The sequence below is a fragment of the Melopsittacus undulatus genome, chromosome 12 (assembly GCF_012275295.1).
Source record: "Melopsittacus undulatus isolate bMelUnd1 chromosome 12, bMelUnd1.mat.Z, whole genome shotgun sequence".
NCBI lineage: Eukaryota > Metazoa > Chordata > Aves > Psittaciformes > Psittaculidae > Melopsittacus > Melopsittacus undulatus.
Window position 1 is genome coordinate 13828235 of NC_047538.1, and position 14353 is coordinate 13842587.

The following is a 14353-nucleotide window of genomic DNA, read 5'->3' on the forward strand; positions in this document are numbered from 1 at the left end:
TTGGGTTCCTTTCATCATTGTATGTGTCTGAATTAACTTTGGCAAGTAAATTTATGTAATGATGTGAGGCTGTAACCTCTGCCTTAGCTTTGATTTTCTGGAACTGCACAGATGTTTCAGCAGAGAGTTTATTTGATGTCGTACTTGTGTCTAGTCTGATGTTATGATGATGTTTCTTTTGTTGGTGTTTTTACACTTCACCACAGTTCTAATTGGAGTTGAAATGTTGGTAGAAAGAAGTAAATATTAATATGTGAAATCCACATCTCCTTTCTTCTGTCAGCTTTGACAGTGAACAACTAATCAACAGGGTTTTTAAGGCAGATTATCTTTTGTGCGCAGATTTTGGATTCATGTTTGAAAGCTCACCTGGTGGAAATCTGGGCTGGGAGCCTGACATTAAGCTGACTGATGAGATGGTGATGATAATGGGAGGAAAAATGGAGGCAACTCCATTCAAATGGTTTATGGAGATGTGTGTCAGAGGCTATCTGGCAGTCAGGTAAGGTGGTCTTAGCTTCTCAAAAGTGGAAATTCTTTCATGTCTAAAACCAGATGAGAAGATAAATAATAATACACATGTGAGTGTAGGAGGTCTGAGCCTGTCAGGCTGTCCTGGTACGTCTTGCAAACTTTGAAACAACTTAATAATCCTGCAGTTTTATAGCCTAAATTTGTGGGTTTTTTCATGTTGTTAAGAAGAAGAATAACTATTCCAGCTGAAACCAGGACATCTGTTCTTGTGTTATATTTCAAAATTGTATACATTCTATTCAATGTACAAATGTGATATTACACACATTTCCATACATCATTTAGTATGTTGTTAAAACTTTGCAATAAGAAACTACAGGAGAATGAAAATCTTTCTTGTTTTCCCAAATAGGACTATAACATCACCATTTCAGCTACAGTTAATTACGCAGGAGATGTGAAAAAGTGCTACAATCGTCTGTTGTAAAATATGTGGGGGTTTTGGTAGCATCACTCTTCAGCTGTGATTGCCAGCCACTCACAGTAAAGATTTGCAGCTTTACCTTGCTCTCTACCAAGCCAGTAAGGTTTGCTTTAATATTCAGGAGCACTAATAAATCTATATAAAGAGGATGTTGTACGTGAGTGGAAGGAGGAGAGTACAAGAGTCTAGATAAAAGCTCATTCTATCACAACTATAAAGTATTATTGATGTTATCTTACAGAATCAAAAGTTTCTTCAGCTAGTAGTCCCAGAAGGGGCTGTCTTGAAGTCAAGATCAGTTTGGTTCCTTGAGGGGGAGCAGTCTGGAGAAAGTTTTGTGTTGAGAAAAAAATGTCATCTGAGTAGCAAAGTAATAGCTTGGTAGGTAATAAGTGTTCTGAGTGGGAGGAGAGGAAGGGGAAGGAAAGCCGGGCTGATGTAGCAAAGAATTACGTAATTAGGAATTACCAGATAAGCTGTTACTGTGGTATTGCTGGTTTCAGCCTTTTGTACTGTTTTGATGCACTGATTCACCTGTCTGATGCTGAAGAAATGTTGTTTAATCAAGCACTGTATTGTACAATCCTCCTTGAGACTGTTTATCTTGCAGCATTCTGAGTATCTGGTAGTCCAACATTAAGGAGGGAAATTTAATTAAACTGGCAGATTACAAGCAGTGGCATAACTTTACCAGCAAATGAAAAAGGATTGTATGTGTTGATTTAATTACAGAAAAAAGGTGTGATACAGCTCATTGAGCCCCTCAGCTTGTTTCTTTACCTACTAAAATTGCAGGAGTGAGTGCTGCAGCCTTTTTGTCCTCTTTTTCTCTAGGCCTTACATGGATGCTGTTGTCTCACTGGTTACACTGATGTTGGATACAGGGCTGCCCTGTTTTCGAGGGCAAACAATCAAGCTGTTGAAGTAAGTCAGCATATGTATGAACTGAAAAATAGTCTTATGTTCTTCACAGAACTACTACTGCCACAACTTGTGCAATGAGTATAGGTGTCATGCTACTCAAATCTTAAATGTCTTAATGTTGTAAAAAATGTTAAACTTTTGTTATGGAATATCTCAGAAAGTAGAAATTGCAGAGGCCTTTTTGTAGAATTAAGTTCAAGCTGTTCATTTACTGTGCAAGTACATGATTATCTTTTAAGTCTGTAGGGCTGGCAAAATAAGACCATAAAGGAAAGATCTGCTCTAATTGAGAGGTAATGTGTTGCAGAGTCTGATGTCCTCTCAAATGGTGCTGGACTCTGAAGAACAGCATCTTAAAATTTGTTCTACAGATAATGCGGTAATGGATGGAAATACATTGTCACATCCAACAACTCAGACAAATTCTAATGTGACACTTTAAACCCTTCAGGCTTATGCCTCCAGGATTAGCTCCAGACTGAGCAGAATTAGTTGAGCATTTCCTGTACGTAACTTCCTACATTTTCCTAAAGATAAGTGCAGATTTATAAAGTGTGATGGGCAGGAGCTGGAGGACTGTTAGTTGCAAAGATGCTGTAAAAACAGCGGCTGCTTAGTAAGAGGGATCTGCAGTTCCTGGAGTTACCACAAGACTGATGATCACAGCCTCTATCTCCCCTGTAAGACTAAAGGCAGCAAGTGCTTATTAAAACATTATGTAATTTGAGCAAGGTACTCTCTCAAGAAAGTAGGTAACTTGCAGCAAGTGATATCAACACCTGGCTGAGCATGTGCAAAACCGAATTTGTGTCATGCTCAAAGGAAACCTCACTAATTTTTACTCCTGCTTTTTGTGGTTTTCTGCATACAGACATAGGTTCAGCCCCAACATGACTGAACGGGAGGCTGCGACCTTCATCATCAAGATCATCCAGAATTGCTTCCTCAGCAACAGGTTTGACATCTGTGCATGTATTCTCCCTATGGCTAAAGGAAGGTCATCAAGCTTTGAGCAGAGCTAATAAGTAGAGTTTTATCAGTCAGATACCAAATGTCTTTGAGTTGTTGGTATTTCAGTTAGGCAGGATAGCAGCTTTGCTGCTGAACATGCTTCATCTCCTCTCTTTTACATTGGTGAGGAAGGCTTAAGCCCAGGCTGGTCAAATAGCAAAGCTGGCTAGTCTAAAGAATGGAAGATTTTCTGTCAGGGTGAATCTTTGGACCCAAAGTTAAGCATTTTGGCTCCTGTGGCCAACTGTACTGTTAGGATTAGATGTCTAGTTGTGATACCTTCTTTTATATAGGGTAGGGTCATCTCTACGAATAAAGGGATAAATAGTAAAGAATGGCATTGAATGGCAACAGGAGTAGCATGCTTTCTGGTCCAGATTAACAGAGTTTGATCCCAAAGTGTGTTCCTTTTTATTTTGTAAGGAGAAGGCTTCTTAAAAAACATGCTCTATTGGTTTGAGTAAGAATGAAGCTGAAACAGAACCACACTGACTTTCCAAGATCTTTCTCAAAATTGCTTGTAGGCATTAAGTTGCCTGAACATCCTCCTGAAGTTCTGAGCTGTTATTCTGTGCAAAACTCTTCTCTAGAAATGAGCTCTAATCTTTCTACTATTTTTTCTTTATGACTTGATACTACATTAATCATTTTGTAGACCATATGTTACTTATGTAGTACTGGCTAGGGAAAATACCTCAGGTAGGGAACATTGGCAGTGTGGGTTCTGAATGTCTTTTTAGCTGGCCCATGTTTATTTGTCATCTACTATTAAGTTTACTATCAGGTATTTAACAGTTTAAAAACCAACTTAATCACCAGCTAGCCCATCAACTGTAGGGTGTTTTTCCCTTCAAGTAAACAAATAGTTTGGTATCTCGTGCAAAGCTTTTCAAAGGAAATTACATGTAAAATGTAATTTTATTACATTTAATACTTTAAGTACAATAAACTTAAAACTTAAATATGTTAAGTGCATGTTTTATTATTATTATCCCAGATAATACAGACTTTGTGGGGTATATTGGAGAGTCTAATACAAACTCTTACCTAGTTCCATTTGTGTTGGCTTGAGACCAGAAAGGCTCATGTCCTGAGATAGAACTGAATTGGATTTTCTAGTGCCTGCTGGTGCATCTGCTCAGAATCTTAGATCAATATTAGAGGTTACAAAGGCAGCACAGTGCAGTGTGAATGCCCAGAGCCACCTTCAGTCTGATAAGCTGGAGCTTCCCTACCTGTAGCATGGTTATTGTGACCTGAATAAGCTCTTCCCATGGATAATTGAGTTATCTGAAACAAGGCTTAGATTTGTTTGTTCAGTCACTCATCAGAGATGCTGCTATTAATGCTGTTATTTCCCCTGCACTTTTCATTATTGGCATTCTCCTTAATTAAGTTTCCTTTTATTTCCACATAATCCTGTCTCCATGCAGCCCTGATGATCTTGCTTCATTTAATATGCATTTCCTTCTGCTAAAACAAACCACCAATGCAATGTGAGGTGCCTCTGGCTTATCCAAACACAGGTTCCAAGCTGCTGTTGCCACACTCAGAATACATTTTTTACCTAGTTTAAACAAGAGCAGGATGTTTTATGCTGTTCATAACAGTAACCGAGCCTTCACAATGCCTTCAAAGCATAGCGGGCTAGTTTTGATTAGCAGCTAATTTCCTTCACCCATGCTTTGTTTCTGTGGGATTTTGATGTTTGTTTCTGTGACAATGGGTGCAGCATTTTCCTAAGCTTTCGCTTACCTCTGGCTTTGCTTTTCTCCTCTAGGAGCAGGACATACGACATGATCCAGTACTACCAGAATGACATCCCGTACTGAGAGACACTAGAGATTCACTGCCGAACTGAAACGTGCAACCCTGTGCCCTCACTCCAAACCTGTAATAAATAGAAGATGCTCAGTCACACTTCGCTACTATCTGTTGTGTATGTGTGTGTACAAGTGGGTACATGTTTCTTGGACATTGAAACAATCACTCTGATTCATTCCTTTCTCTTTACCAGGTTCTATATATTTCTGGTTTTCCTTGGGTTTTTGGAGTTGGGCTGCAATCACGGTAAAACTTGTACTATGATTATGAATGTGTGAAAGACGTAAAGCTCGTGGAGGCTGATAAGTTTTCATGCAATGCAAGGATTTTGTAATACCTTTAAATAGTGAAAAATACCCTTTCCTGCACAATCCCACAAAATGCCATGGATGGGACGGGTATGGATTTCTCTTTGGAAGCAGAAATGTTAAATTTTCCTAATTTTACTGTAGAAAAGCCTGATAATCATCCAAGTGGTGATATCTGTGTAGCTGTGTTCATACTTTGCACTGTACATGGTCCCTGCTACGTGGTCAGTATTTCATATGTACATGAAGAATGTATTTTTTCCTTTTGTGTGTTTTAAAAAAAAGAGACTCTACTGAAGATATATTTAATCTATAAAATGTAATAAAAGACCTTTAGACTTTGTGTCTGTTGCACATCCTTTGCCATGCACTGAGGTTTAGTTTACATCATCCTGCACAGCCGTGTACTGGTTATTATATTGTGACCTTTCTTTCTAATAGAGAAATGGGGATTCCTCTTCAGCTGCTTCTTACAGAATGGTTTGGGTTGGAAGATTGCATCCAACTTGGCCTTGAGCACTGCCAGGGATGGAGCAGCCACAGCTTCTCTGGGCACCCTGTGCCAGCGCCTCAGTACCCTCGTGGATTAAATATTCGAACGAAATTACTCCCTAAATCTACCCTTTCTAGTTTAAAGCTGTTCCCCCTTGTCCTATCATTACATGCCCTTGTAAAAAGCCTTTCTTCACCTTTCTTATAGACCCCCCTTCAGCTATTGGAAGGCTACAATCCTGTCTACCACTACTGTCCATCTTAAATGATGGTTTTTATTAATGAAATAAATGTCTTGTGCAAGATTCCATAGTGAGCAGCTCTCATCTTTAGGGGACACTTTCCCCCCGTAGCCAGCCCGGGCCCGGCTCTCCGCGGCTGCAGTGACGGTTGCCAGCACCTGAGCGCCCCCGCCTGCAGGGGGCGCTGAGTCGAGGTGGGCGCGCGCCCTGGGCGGGCTCAGCCCTGAGGGGAAGCCGCGAGCTGAGGCGGCTGAGGTACCGGGAGGCGGATCGGGCCTTGGGGCGGGCCCGGGCAGCCTGAGGTGAGTGCATCCCTGAGGGGATGGGAGTGCTGTGAGGAGCGGGTTGTCCTGCACATGAGGGCATCCCTCCTCCGGGAGGCCGCCGTGGCCCTGAGGGGAAGGGCCCTGGGCAGAAGCTGCTCGGGCGGGCCCCTGGGGTTACCCGGGAGCTGGGCTGTGGTAGCAGGCTGACCCTTGCAGGCAACAGGGTGAGGGCATGAGTAAGCACCTGCTGTGCAGGGCTGATGATGTGGCTGCATCCACATGTTCCCCTCGGTAGTCTTTTTGAGTATCTGTGAGCCAACACCTAAATCAGGGTGAGTTTTCTGCTTTAATGAGGGAACTTCCAGCATATCCCCTTGACTCGGGGCAGCTGAGGCTGCTTAGGGGGCAGCCAGCACAAAGCCAGACCATCTGAAGGAGACCCTTCTGGAGAAGGTATCAAAGGCAGTGTGAGGGCGGTGTGCTGCTGTGCTCACAGCTCTGCGAGGCAGGAGAGGGGCTGTGAAGGCAGCACGCTTTGCCTCTGCTTGTGAGGTGGGTCTTTGTGTGTGGTGAAGGCCTGGCCCTTTCTCACTATAGAAGCACTGCAGGCAGCCTGTTGAATTAAATGGGTTGGGCTTCTGCAGTAGGTGTTAAAGTGGGTCTTGTGCAGCTGTCTGTTGCCTGTGAGGTGGGTGGCTCACAGCAAGGTGAGCTCTGAGCCCTTGTCTTTGTTAGCGAAGTGAGGAGGTGCTGCTGGCTTTCTAAAAACGATTGGAGGTTCACCCAGGACAAGTTGTGTGCAATAATTGCTTTAATTATTGTTTTAATTCAGCTGTATTGTACAAGCAGATGGGGCATGGAGTAAGTTTTGTACTCTCTGCGTTTGGCTAGTTGTACCTATTTGGGATCTGTAGGAAAATGAGCTGATTGATGCTACAAATGTAGTATGCTTCCTCACGTCTTTCCGGTAACAGAGAGCAGGTGGAGTGATGAGAAGTTTTCTTCTTTCCTCTCGGGAGGTGGTGAGGAGTTCTGATGTTTTGCTAATTCAAGTTAATGCTTGTGTTTATGTATTTTCCTTTTCTGCATCTCAAAATAAATGTACTGTGTAAAATGAAAGCCCAAATGAGTGTCCCAAGCAGCATTATGATGAGAAGATCAATTAAGAGCTGGCATAAATGGAGATAGCATCAGAGGTTGTTCTTCTGAATGGGTATGGGATAAATAAACATGATTAGGTATAAACTTCTCAATAAATGCCTCTAGTAGTATGGTTAGAAATATCTGAGATTAGAAGTGACTGTCAGCTGGCAAATAATTGTATTAGGAATAATAAATAGCTCTGCTAATGCTGGACATCAGAAGATCACTCTCAGTTGCAGATCTCAACCCATGTAACAGTTGTGTGTTCTAACATAAGATGTATAGAACCTGCTAGACTGCAATTAAAGTCAGAGTTTGGTATTGGGAAGTGAATGAGTTTGAGTGTTCTTCACAGTGCTTGCTTATTTTCTGTACTTGAGTTAGGCTGGCTAGAGAGCCGACATGGTCTTATTTTCTTCTGTTAGGTTTGTTCAGAGAAATGAAAGCAGCTGGAGCCAGTTGCATGTAGAGGTCAATTGGAGATACCACAAGAACAAGCTCATTTGCAGTATCTTCTTAAAAACTATCAGATTATTGCATTTGATGTATCTCAGTTGCATAATTTCTTGTGCTGTAAAGCTTGTAGAAATGTTGCGAATGTGTTAAAACTCTATGTTAGGAGGAATGACAAGTTCTTGTGACTTCTTTTCTCATTGTGGTTTCTGGTGACAGTGTGTGCCAAAGCTCACCTGCTGCAATCTGCAGATTTCGTTTTAACAGGTTGATATGCCTGCTTCCCCTCCTCTCAGGCTTCCTGCCCACTGCACAGAGGTGGGAGAAAACTCCCCTATGCTTGAGCATCTGTTGAGATACAGAGAAGATGAGGCAGTTTGCATTTAATCATGCAAGGCATCCTAAAGATGTTTCTTTCTAAATGGGATCTGTTCTGTAGTTTCTTCCAGAGATATGGAGGAGGCAAGAATACTAAGATGCTCCAGAATACTGCAGCCACTTCAGAGGGACTGAATCAATGCAGTTGGAGATAGCAGAGACTTGCTTCACCTCCCATCGGGGAAGAATACATCCTTTATGCCAGGAGGCTGACAGAACTTTCAGAAATTGCTCAGGTAATTAATAACATAGAGAATTAAGACCTCCATGAAGGTATTCTGAAGGTTTTTGTTCCTGAACCTAATGCTGGAATATGTCCTGATGCCTCCACAGCCCTGGGAGAAAAGAGGCATCAAAAGGAGGAGGGAGGGGGGGAATGCTCTTTCTTAGATAAAATTCTTTTTATAAAATATGATCCTATGGTTTCTTCACTCTCAGAAATTCCAGGTCATGGTGAGAGACAGACTTCCCTGGCTATACCCACTGTGGTTCTTGCTGTGTTGGCCATGCATATAAAGAGCCCTTAAGAAAAGAGCAAAATTTATAGTGATTCATTTGCATTTGATGGACCCAGGGTTCAGTGCTACTGGTAACTTGATCAGCACTATTCAAATGCTAATCTCATTATGTGTGTTGGAGACTGAAGCGCAGCAATCCACCTCCATTAGCACAACGTGCCTGTGATGTTCTGGCTGGTACGAGGGGTCTTGGTACCCCCTGCAGACATCCAGCAAATGCTGCATAGCATCAGGGTTGGTACCGACAGGGAATGGGAATTTGGTAAAGAAGCCATTGAGCTGAGCAAACATGGGAAGAGTAGGTAGAGTCCTCTTTGGAAAATGCTGGAGAGAGCGAAGGATTGTAGCCAAGAGAACAGTTCAGATTAGACTTTTCTTCATCATAGGTATGTCCATCCTTTACCCTTGCTTACACAATGAACACTGTAAGAAAAAGAGCAGTAAAAGGTATTGTTCTGAACATAGATACAGCTTAAGAGCATGATTAATAATTGACTTTATGGAAAGTACTGTACCTATGCTGCTTGGTGGTGAGACATCATGGCATTTTTGCTTGTCCCATGTATAACAAGGACTAGAATCTGCTGGGCAACACGTGTCTCAGTACTTACTAGATAGGCTTCTTCACTGGCAAAAGTAGATGTGCTATGATAACTTGCAGTCCTGGCATCAGCTGGCTTATTAAATAGCACAACCTCCTCAATACAACTGTTCTTCTGATGGGCCATTGCAACTGCAGCAGCCCTGTTACTAAAGCTTTGCAGTTCTAGGCAATGCCTTTGTGTTTATTTCTGGTACAGTAGCAGTTCACTGAAGGGAACCTGAAGTTACCTACTTTACTGCATTCAGGTATTTCTTCCTAAGGGGAGCATGGCAGCCAGAAGAAGGGAATTGGGAGTGATTGTTGGAAATGTGGATGTAAGTCCCATATGAAGACTATGTTACATAACCCTATGTTCCACCCCACACATGCCTTTGGGAATTGAAAACCACTTACTGGCGACAGATACAGAGCTAGGAATGTGTCTTGGTCTGTTCTTAAGCAAGTTGACTCAGCTTTGCAGTGCCAAGCTGGCAGAACAAACTCTGCTTTGCAGTACTCTGGATCCCAGATGAGAACAACTGTGCAGGAGCTTTGTGAGGTGTGGTAGATAAGCTGAGGTACAGTTGCCCCAGAAAACAGGCCTGAAAATTAATTGTCTTTGCAGCCTTGGTAGGTGGCAGTGCTTTCCAAACGCGTTGCCTCTAGAGCTCTGGTAATTAGAGTCAGATGCTGAGCTTAGGTCTCAACTTTGCGCTGCGTGTGAGGCTGAATGGTGCTGAGTGCTGCCTCTACTTAACTGGGATCCCGCTAATTTTCTCGGCCTCATTAACTGCAGCCTCACAGCTTTGTGGGCTGGGCGGCAGAGGGCACTCCGAAACAAGCCATGGTGCCTGGGACACGCGGGTCGAGCCACGGGAAGAAGCAAATGTGCGTTTCCTGTAAAGCCAGCAACTCTGGCAGGGAAAAACCTTGCCGTGACCTTTAGCTGTGACATATCTGTCACGCCAGCCACTGAGTGGTAGAGCTAGCGAGTACCTGAATATCAGATGAAATTGCTCAAGAGCCTGGCAGTTTGTATTCTGGCATATTCTACTGGGGAGGTTTTTGACCTTCCAAGGGACATAAAGGAAATACATTTTGCTGACTCTGCACTCTTGTCTCAGGTGAAGCCTTTGAATGTATGAGTCTCCTTTGGTATAGCAAGTGTGCAGAAATTCATAATACATTTACCAGAAAAACAGATGTTTGTCGTGGACAGTGCAGTAGTTTTCTGTTTATTGTGCTGGGCTGGGTGAACAGCAGCTGTATTCAGCTCCAGAGACAGCTACATTTCTGTGGTTCTGTCCTTTTGGAAAGGAGCTTTGGGGTGAAAGGTACTCTACATGCAGGCTCTGTAAGTTGTTATTTTTAAGGTTCATGAGTACTTACTAAAAAATAGAAACCTTCCCACATAACAGTAGTTGCTTACCTTTGAGCAATTTGCCTTGGGCTTTGTTTTTGCAGTAGGTATAGTATGTGAAGCCTCACAGAATTAGCAGAACACGTATGTTAAGATGGGGGAAGAAAACATGTCCAAGAAGAGGAAACACTTTGCTGCAGCATATTCATAATTCCTAGGGTCATTTTGAGTATAGTCAAGTAATGTTCAATAGTCTTCTCTATGCTGTCTGTGACAAAGGTGGGACGAGGTGTTTGGGATTCTCTGCCATGAATCCTCTGCCTTGGTCTGTGCTGTTATCAGGTTTAAAAAGTGTTGTCTAGGGATGGTTCCCAAGAGAAACCTGTGCTCTGAAAAGTGCTTTCTCCTTCTTACCCAACATGTAAACTGGGATTTGAATTTCAATGTTTTTAGCATCAAGCCTGGTCTTTAGGCTGCAACCCCAGACAATAAAGAATCAAGCAAGTCCAACTGCAGCTGTGGCTCTGTCACAGATCAGAGCTTAAACAGAGGGGCATGCAAACCTACAGTAATTCCAAGCTCATTAGCTTGCAGACAAGATGACTAGATCAGAGGGAGGGATTAAGCTGTAGGTAAGAAGACAAACCTGCCAAAGAAATACCTGAGCTGGATCCCTGATGAAACCTCAGAAAGACCTCAGGAACCTGAAAGCCCAGTTGGTTTCCAGGACAGTGCTGAAATTATTTTTTCCCCTGCCTTTCTGCTGACACTGTGATCCTTCTTCGAATTTGAAGAGAATTTTCTTTCCTTTGAGATACAGCTTTTATCAGCTTGTGGGACAAGTGACTCAGTGCAGTGCCTGAGGCTATTGGAACAGGGCTGATGTAACCGAGTTCCTACCCATCAGCTGAGCCTGGAAAACCAATTGTGTTTGTGTTTCTGCTTTGTCTCAGCTGAAGGGTAAAACTTCTAAGCTTAAATCTTACTGAAGGTTCCTTAAAACCAGAGTAGACTTAAGAGCAGGTACATCAGTTCCCAGCTTCACTGAGGAGCAGGAATTCGTGTTGCGGTAACCGTGAAACATGGGATACATAGTGGGCCAAATCCCTTTAGAAGTGCTTGAAGTGAGACGTAAGGAGCTTGATTTCTTGCAAAAGATGTGCTCTGAATTTGGGAGCTGCTTTGGCTACTCAAAGCAGCTAGGGAGCATGAGCCCAATAGGATGTAAATTGGGAACCCAAAAATCAGATGCCATTTTTTCATTACTGAGCATGTTTGTTTGTCTATGCAAGGGAGCTCACAAAGTACAAATTGAAATAGTGGAACTTTTTCTTCCTATTACTAGGATTTTTAGCATTCTTTGTAGCAGTATAGGTAAAAGTACTTTTCAGCAGATGCAACTAATACACTGAGAATAACTCTCAGATTTAAAACTTATTTACAACTGAGCCTGCTGCTGATTCCTACCCCTCAAAATTATTGTGGTTTTCTCTTTTCCCAGGACTTTGTATCTACTAGTTATGTAGAAGTGATATGAAAAGCAAAGCTTGCCCTTCACTTTGTTAGGCAGCTTTTGCAATAAGCTTTTCTCGAGGTGCAGGTGGCCTTTCCTCAAATGGTGAGCCTGTTCTGCCTCTCAGAAAGTTGATGTACTTTGAGAGAAAGGTATTCACTGGACCTGAAATTGCACTACACTGACTGGGAAGTGAAGGTGAGTGGTATGTCTCTGTCCGAGCAAGCTGTCACCACTAGATGACACCATGACTCTGGCAACAAGGTCCAGATGAACCCTAAAAACTAAGGGCATTTTGGCTGTTCTGGAGGGTTTGTGACAAACCCAGAGCACGGGCTGGGTTTGCAAACCTTTCAGTGAAGCAGGGTCGAGTTTCCCCCAAATGCAGGCTGATGTTTGAGCAGAATGGGCTCAGCTCCAGGTGACAGGGTGGGATTTACAATTTGGGGTGGAAACCATCTGAACGTTTGACTTGCAACCAGGCTGAACTTGGCTGTGGCTACACTTGAAGGGCCTGAGTGTATTTGAAACAAATATCAGACTGAAGTTCAGGGAATACAACCCTGCCTGAGCCAAAACCAGAAGGGGTTTGCACATCCCTGCTGAGAACTGCTTTAAGAAGGTTTCGTGTGACTTCACAGATCACTCAAGGTGGGTCCAGGCACAAACCCAAAAGCAGTAGTATCAACTTGGTCAGTGGTAGCCCAGGTTCCCTTTTAACCCGTTGTCACTGTGGGTGGTAGGTAACTGAACACTTGACAGGGAGTCATCGAGCACACCTTGCCACACTGCCACCACACCATAGCGCAGTGGTGGCTCAGATGCTACAGGGGCAGCCTTGTCTGAAGGAACACTTTGCTTTCTCAGCAACTGTCTGGGTACTCACCAGCAGAAGGTGTCTGTTTCTCCTGGACCCTCTCTCTGGGCTCCTGCTCCTTAAATTACACAGGGTCTAGCAGGCACAACTCTGTAACTGTTCATCAAGCAGTGGCTGTTTGCTGCTTCTTTCTCCTTTTTTTTTTTTTTTACTTTGTCCCAGGAAGTGCTTAGGTGCTCCCTAGCCTGAAAAAGCTTTGTTATCCTGTAATTACTGTGTATGTGCATCTACTGAAGTTACTTTTCTGTCGCTTTTTTTCATCCATTTCAATGAGACTTGGAGGATGTCCACATGAAGCATGTTAGTAAACCAACCTGCATGTCTTCTGCTCTTGCAAAGAGTATTTCTGCATCCCCATGTTTGGCAGCTATCATGTAATTATGTGGCTCCAAGGGCAGATTCAGGGAATTGATAATCTAAGAAATGTTTGTACCGTGCTCTGTCAATTCCTTTGAAATTCATGTCTTCCCATTACTGCCTCAGTGGCAATCCTCACATGCAAACTGGCTATCTTGTAGTAAGGAGTCAGTACAGAGTGAGGGCATTCACCTAATGAGCACACTGTGTATAAGCTACCCCCAGATGTCTGCTTTTCTTTTGTCCTAAGCTAGTCATGGCCTAGAGGGATTCCAGCAGGTTGATACAAGTCTTTTTGGTAACACTGTTGACTCCCAATAGTACTTGGAGATTTGGATTTTATTTTGTCAAATCTATGGTGCATGGGAGTTTCCTGAGTTGGTAACTTCATATACTGGTATTTTCATAGGCTGCTCAGATGGTCAGCTAAAACAAACTAGCTGTATTCATATGGTTATCTTATGCTAATTTGTCATGTGTGTAGAAACTCATTCAAAGTAACATTCATAAAAGCTTCATTATTATTTTAAGGTTAAGCATCACAGAAAACCCCACTATAAATGTTCTGGTTTACTGTTTGGTTTTGTAGACAGATTAGTGGAGTGTTGTCCCTGAATGATCCCAAAGCTTAGCTCTGGTTCGAGTATGTTTTCTGTGGAAGTCACCTTTTGTGTAAGGCTGGAATTTATATTTCTGATGCTTGCTGGTATTATGTCTATTTCTATATTCATGGCTGGAGTCAGAGAATTCTAAAGGATTAATTTAAAAACCCCTCAGTTCATAGCCCATCATGGAATAGCACTGTCATTGTTCCTTTATTTAATTAACCTCTAAATTAATTTACTGGCTTACAGCATTTGAGTTTGTAGCTCTCCAGAAAACCCTGAGGGTCTTTTTGAAATACAGGTACACATGTTACCTTGCAAGGCTGCAACACTGTAGCTGATTTTAATGAGAGATTGAATATGTTTATTCACATTTTAGACATTTCATTCTTAGGACCCTTCACATGATCAGGCATTGCTTGGTCATAGGGGCAGGACTCTGGGCAGGAGAAATGTGAGGTGAACGTTCCTTTTTTAGGCTGTAATAGTTCAGCCAAACATTCTCTGCCACAAGTGTTGTGTAAAACTGACACCAGGCCAG

The 14353-nt window shown here is 42.6% G+C and overlaps 1 protein-coding gene across 1 annotated transcript in view; it reads left to right on the plus strand.

Moving 5' to 3' along the window:
- Window positions 1-5379, plus strand: part of PI4KA (phosphatidylinositol 4-kinase alpha) — a 54235-nt gene extending 48856 nt beyond the window's left edge. Inside the window, exons 51-54 of the mRNA XM_005147759.2 lie at window positions 343-502; window positions 1793-1882; window positions 2754-2837; window positions 4674-5379. Coding sequence (XP_005147816.1) covers window positions 343-502; window positions 1793-1882; window positions 2754-2837; window positions 4674-4725 — 386 coding nt within the window. The 3' untranslated portion in view covers window positions 4726-5379. The remainder of the gene's footprint in view (window positions 1-342; window positions 503-1792; window positions 1883-2753; window positions 2838-4673) is intronic.
- Window positions 5380-14353: the final 8974 nt, after the last annotated feature.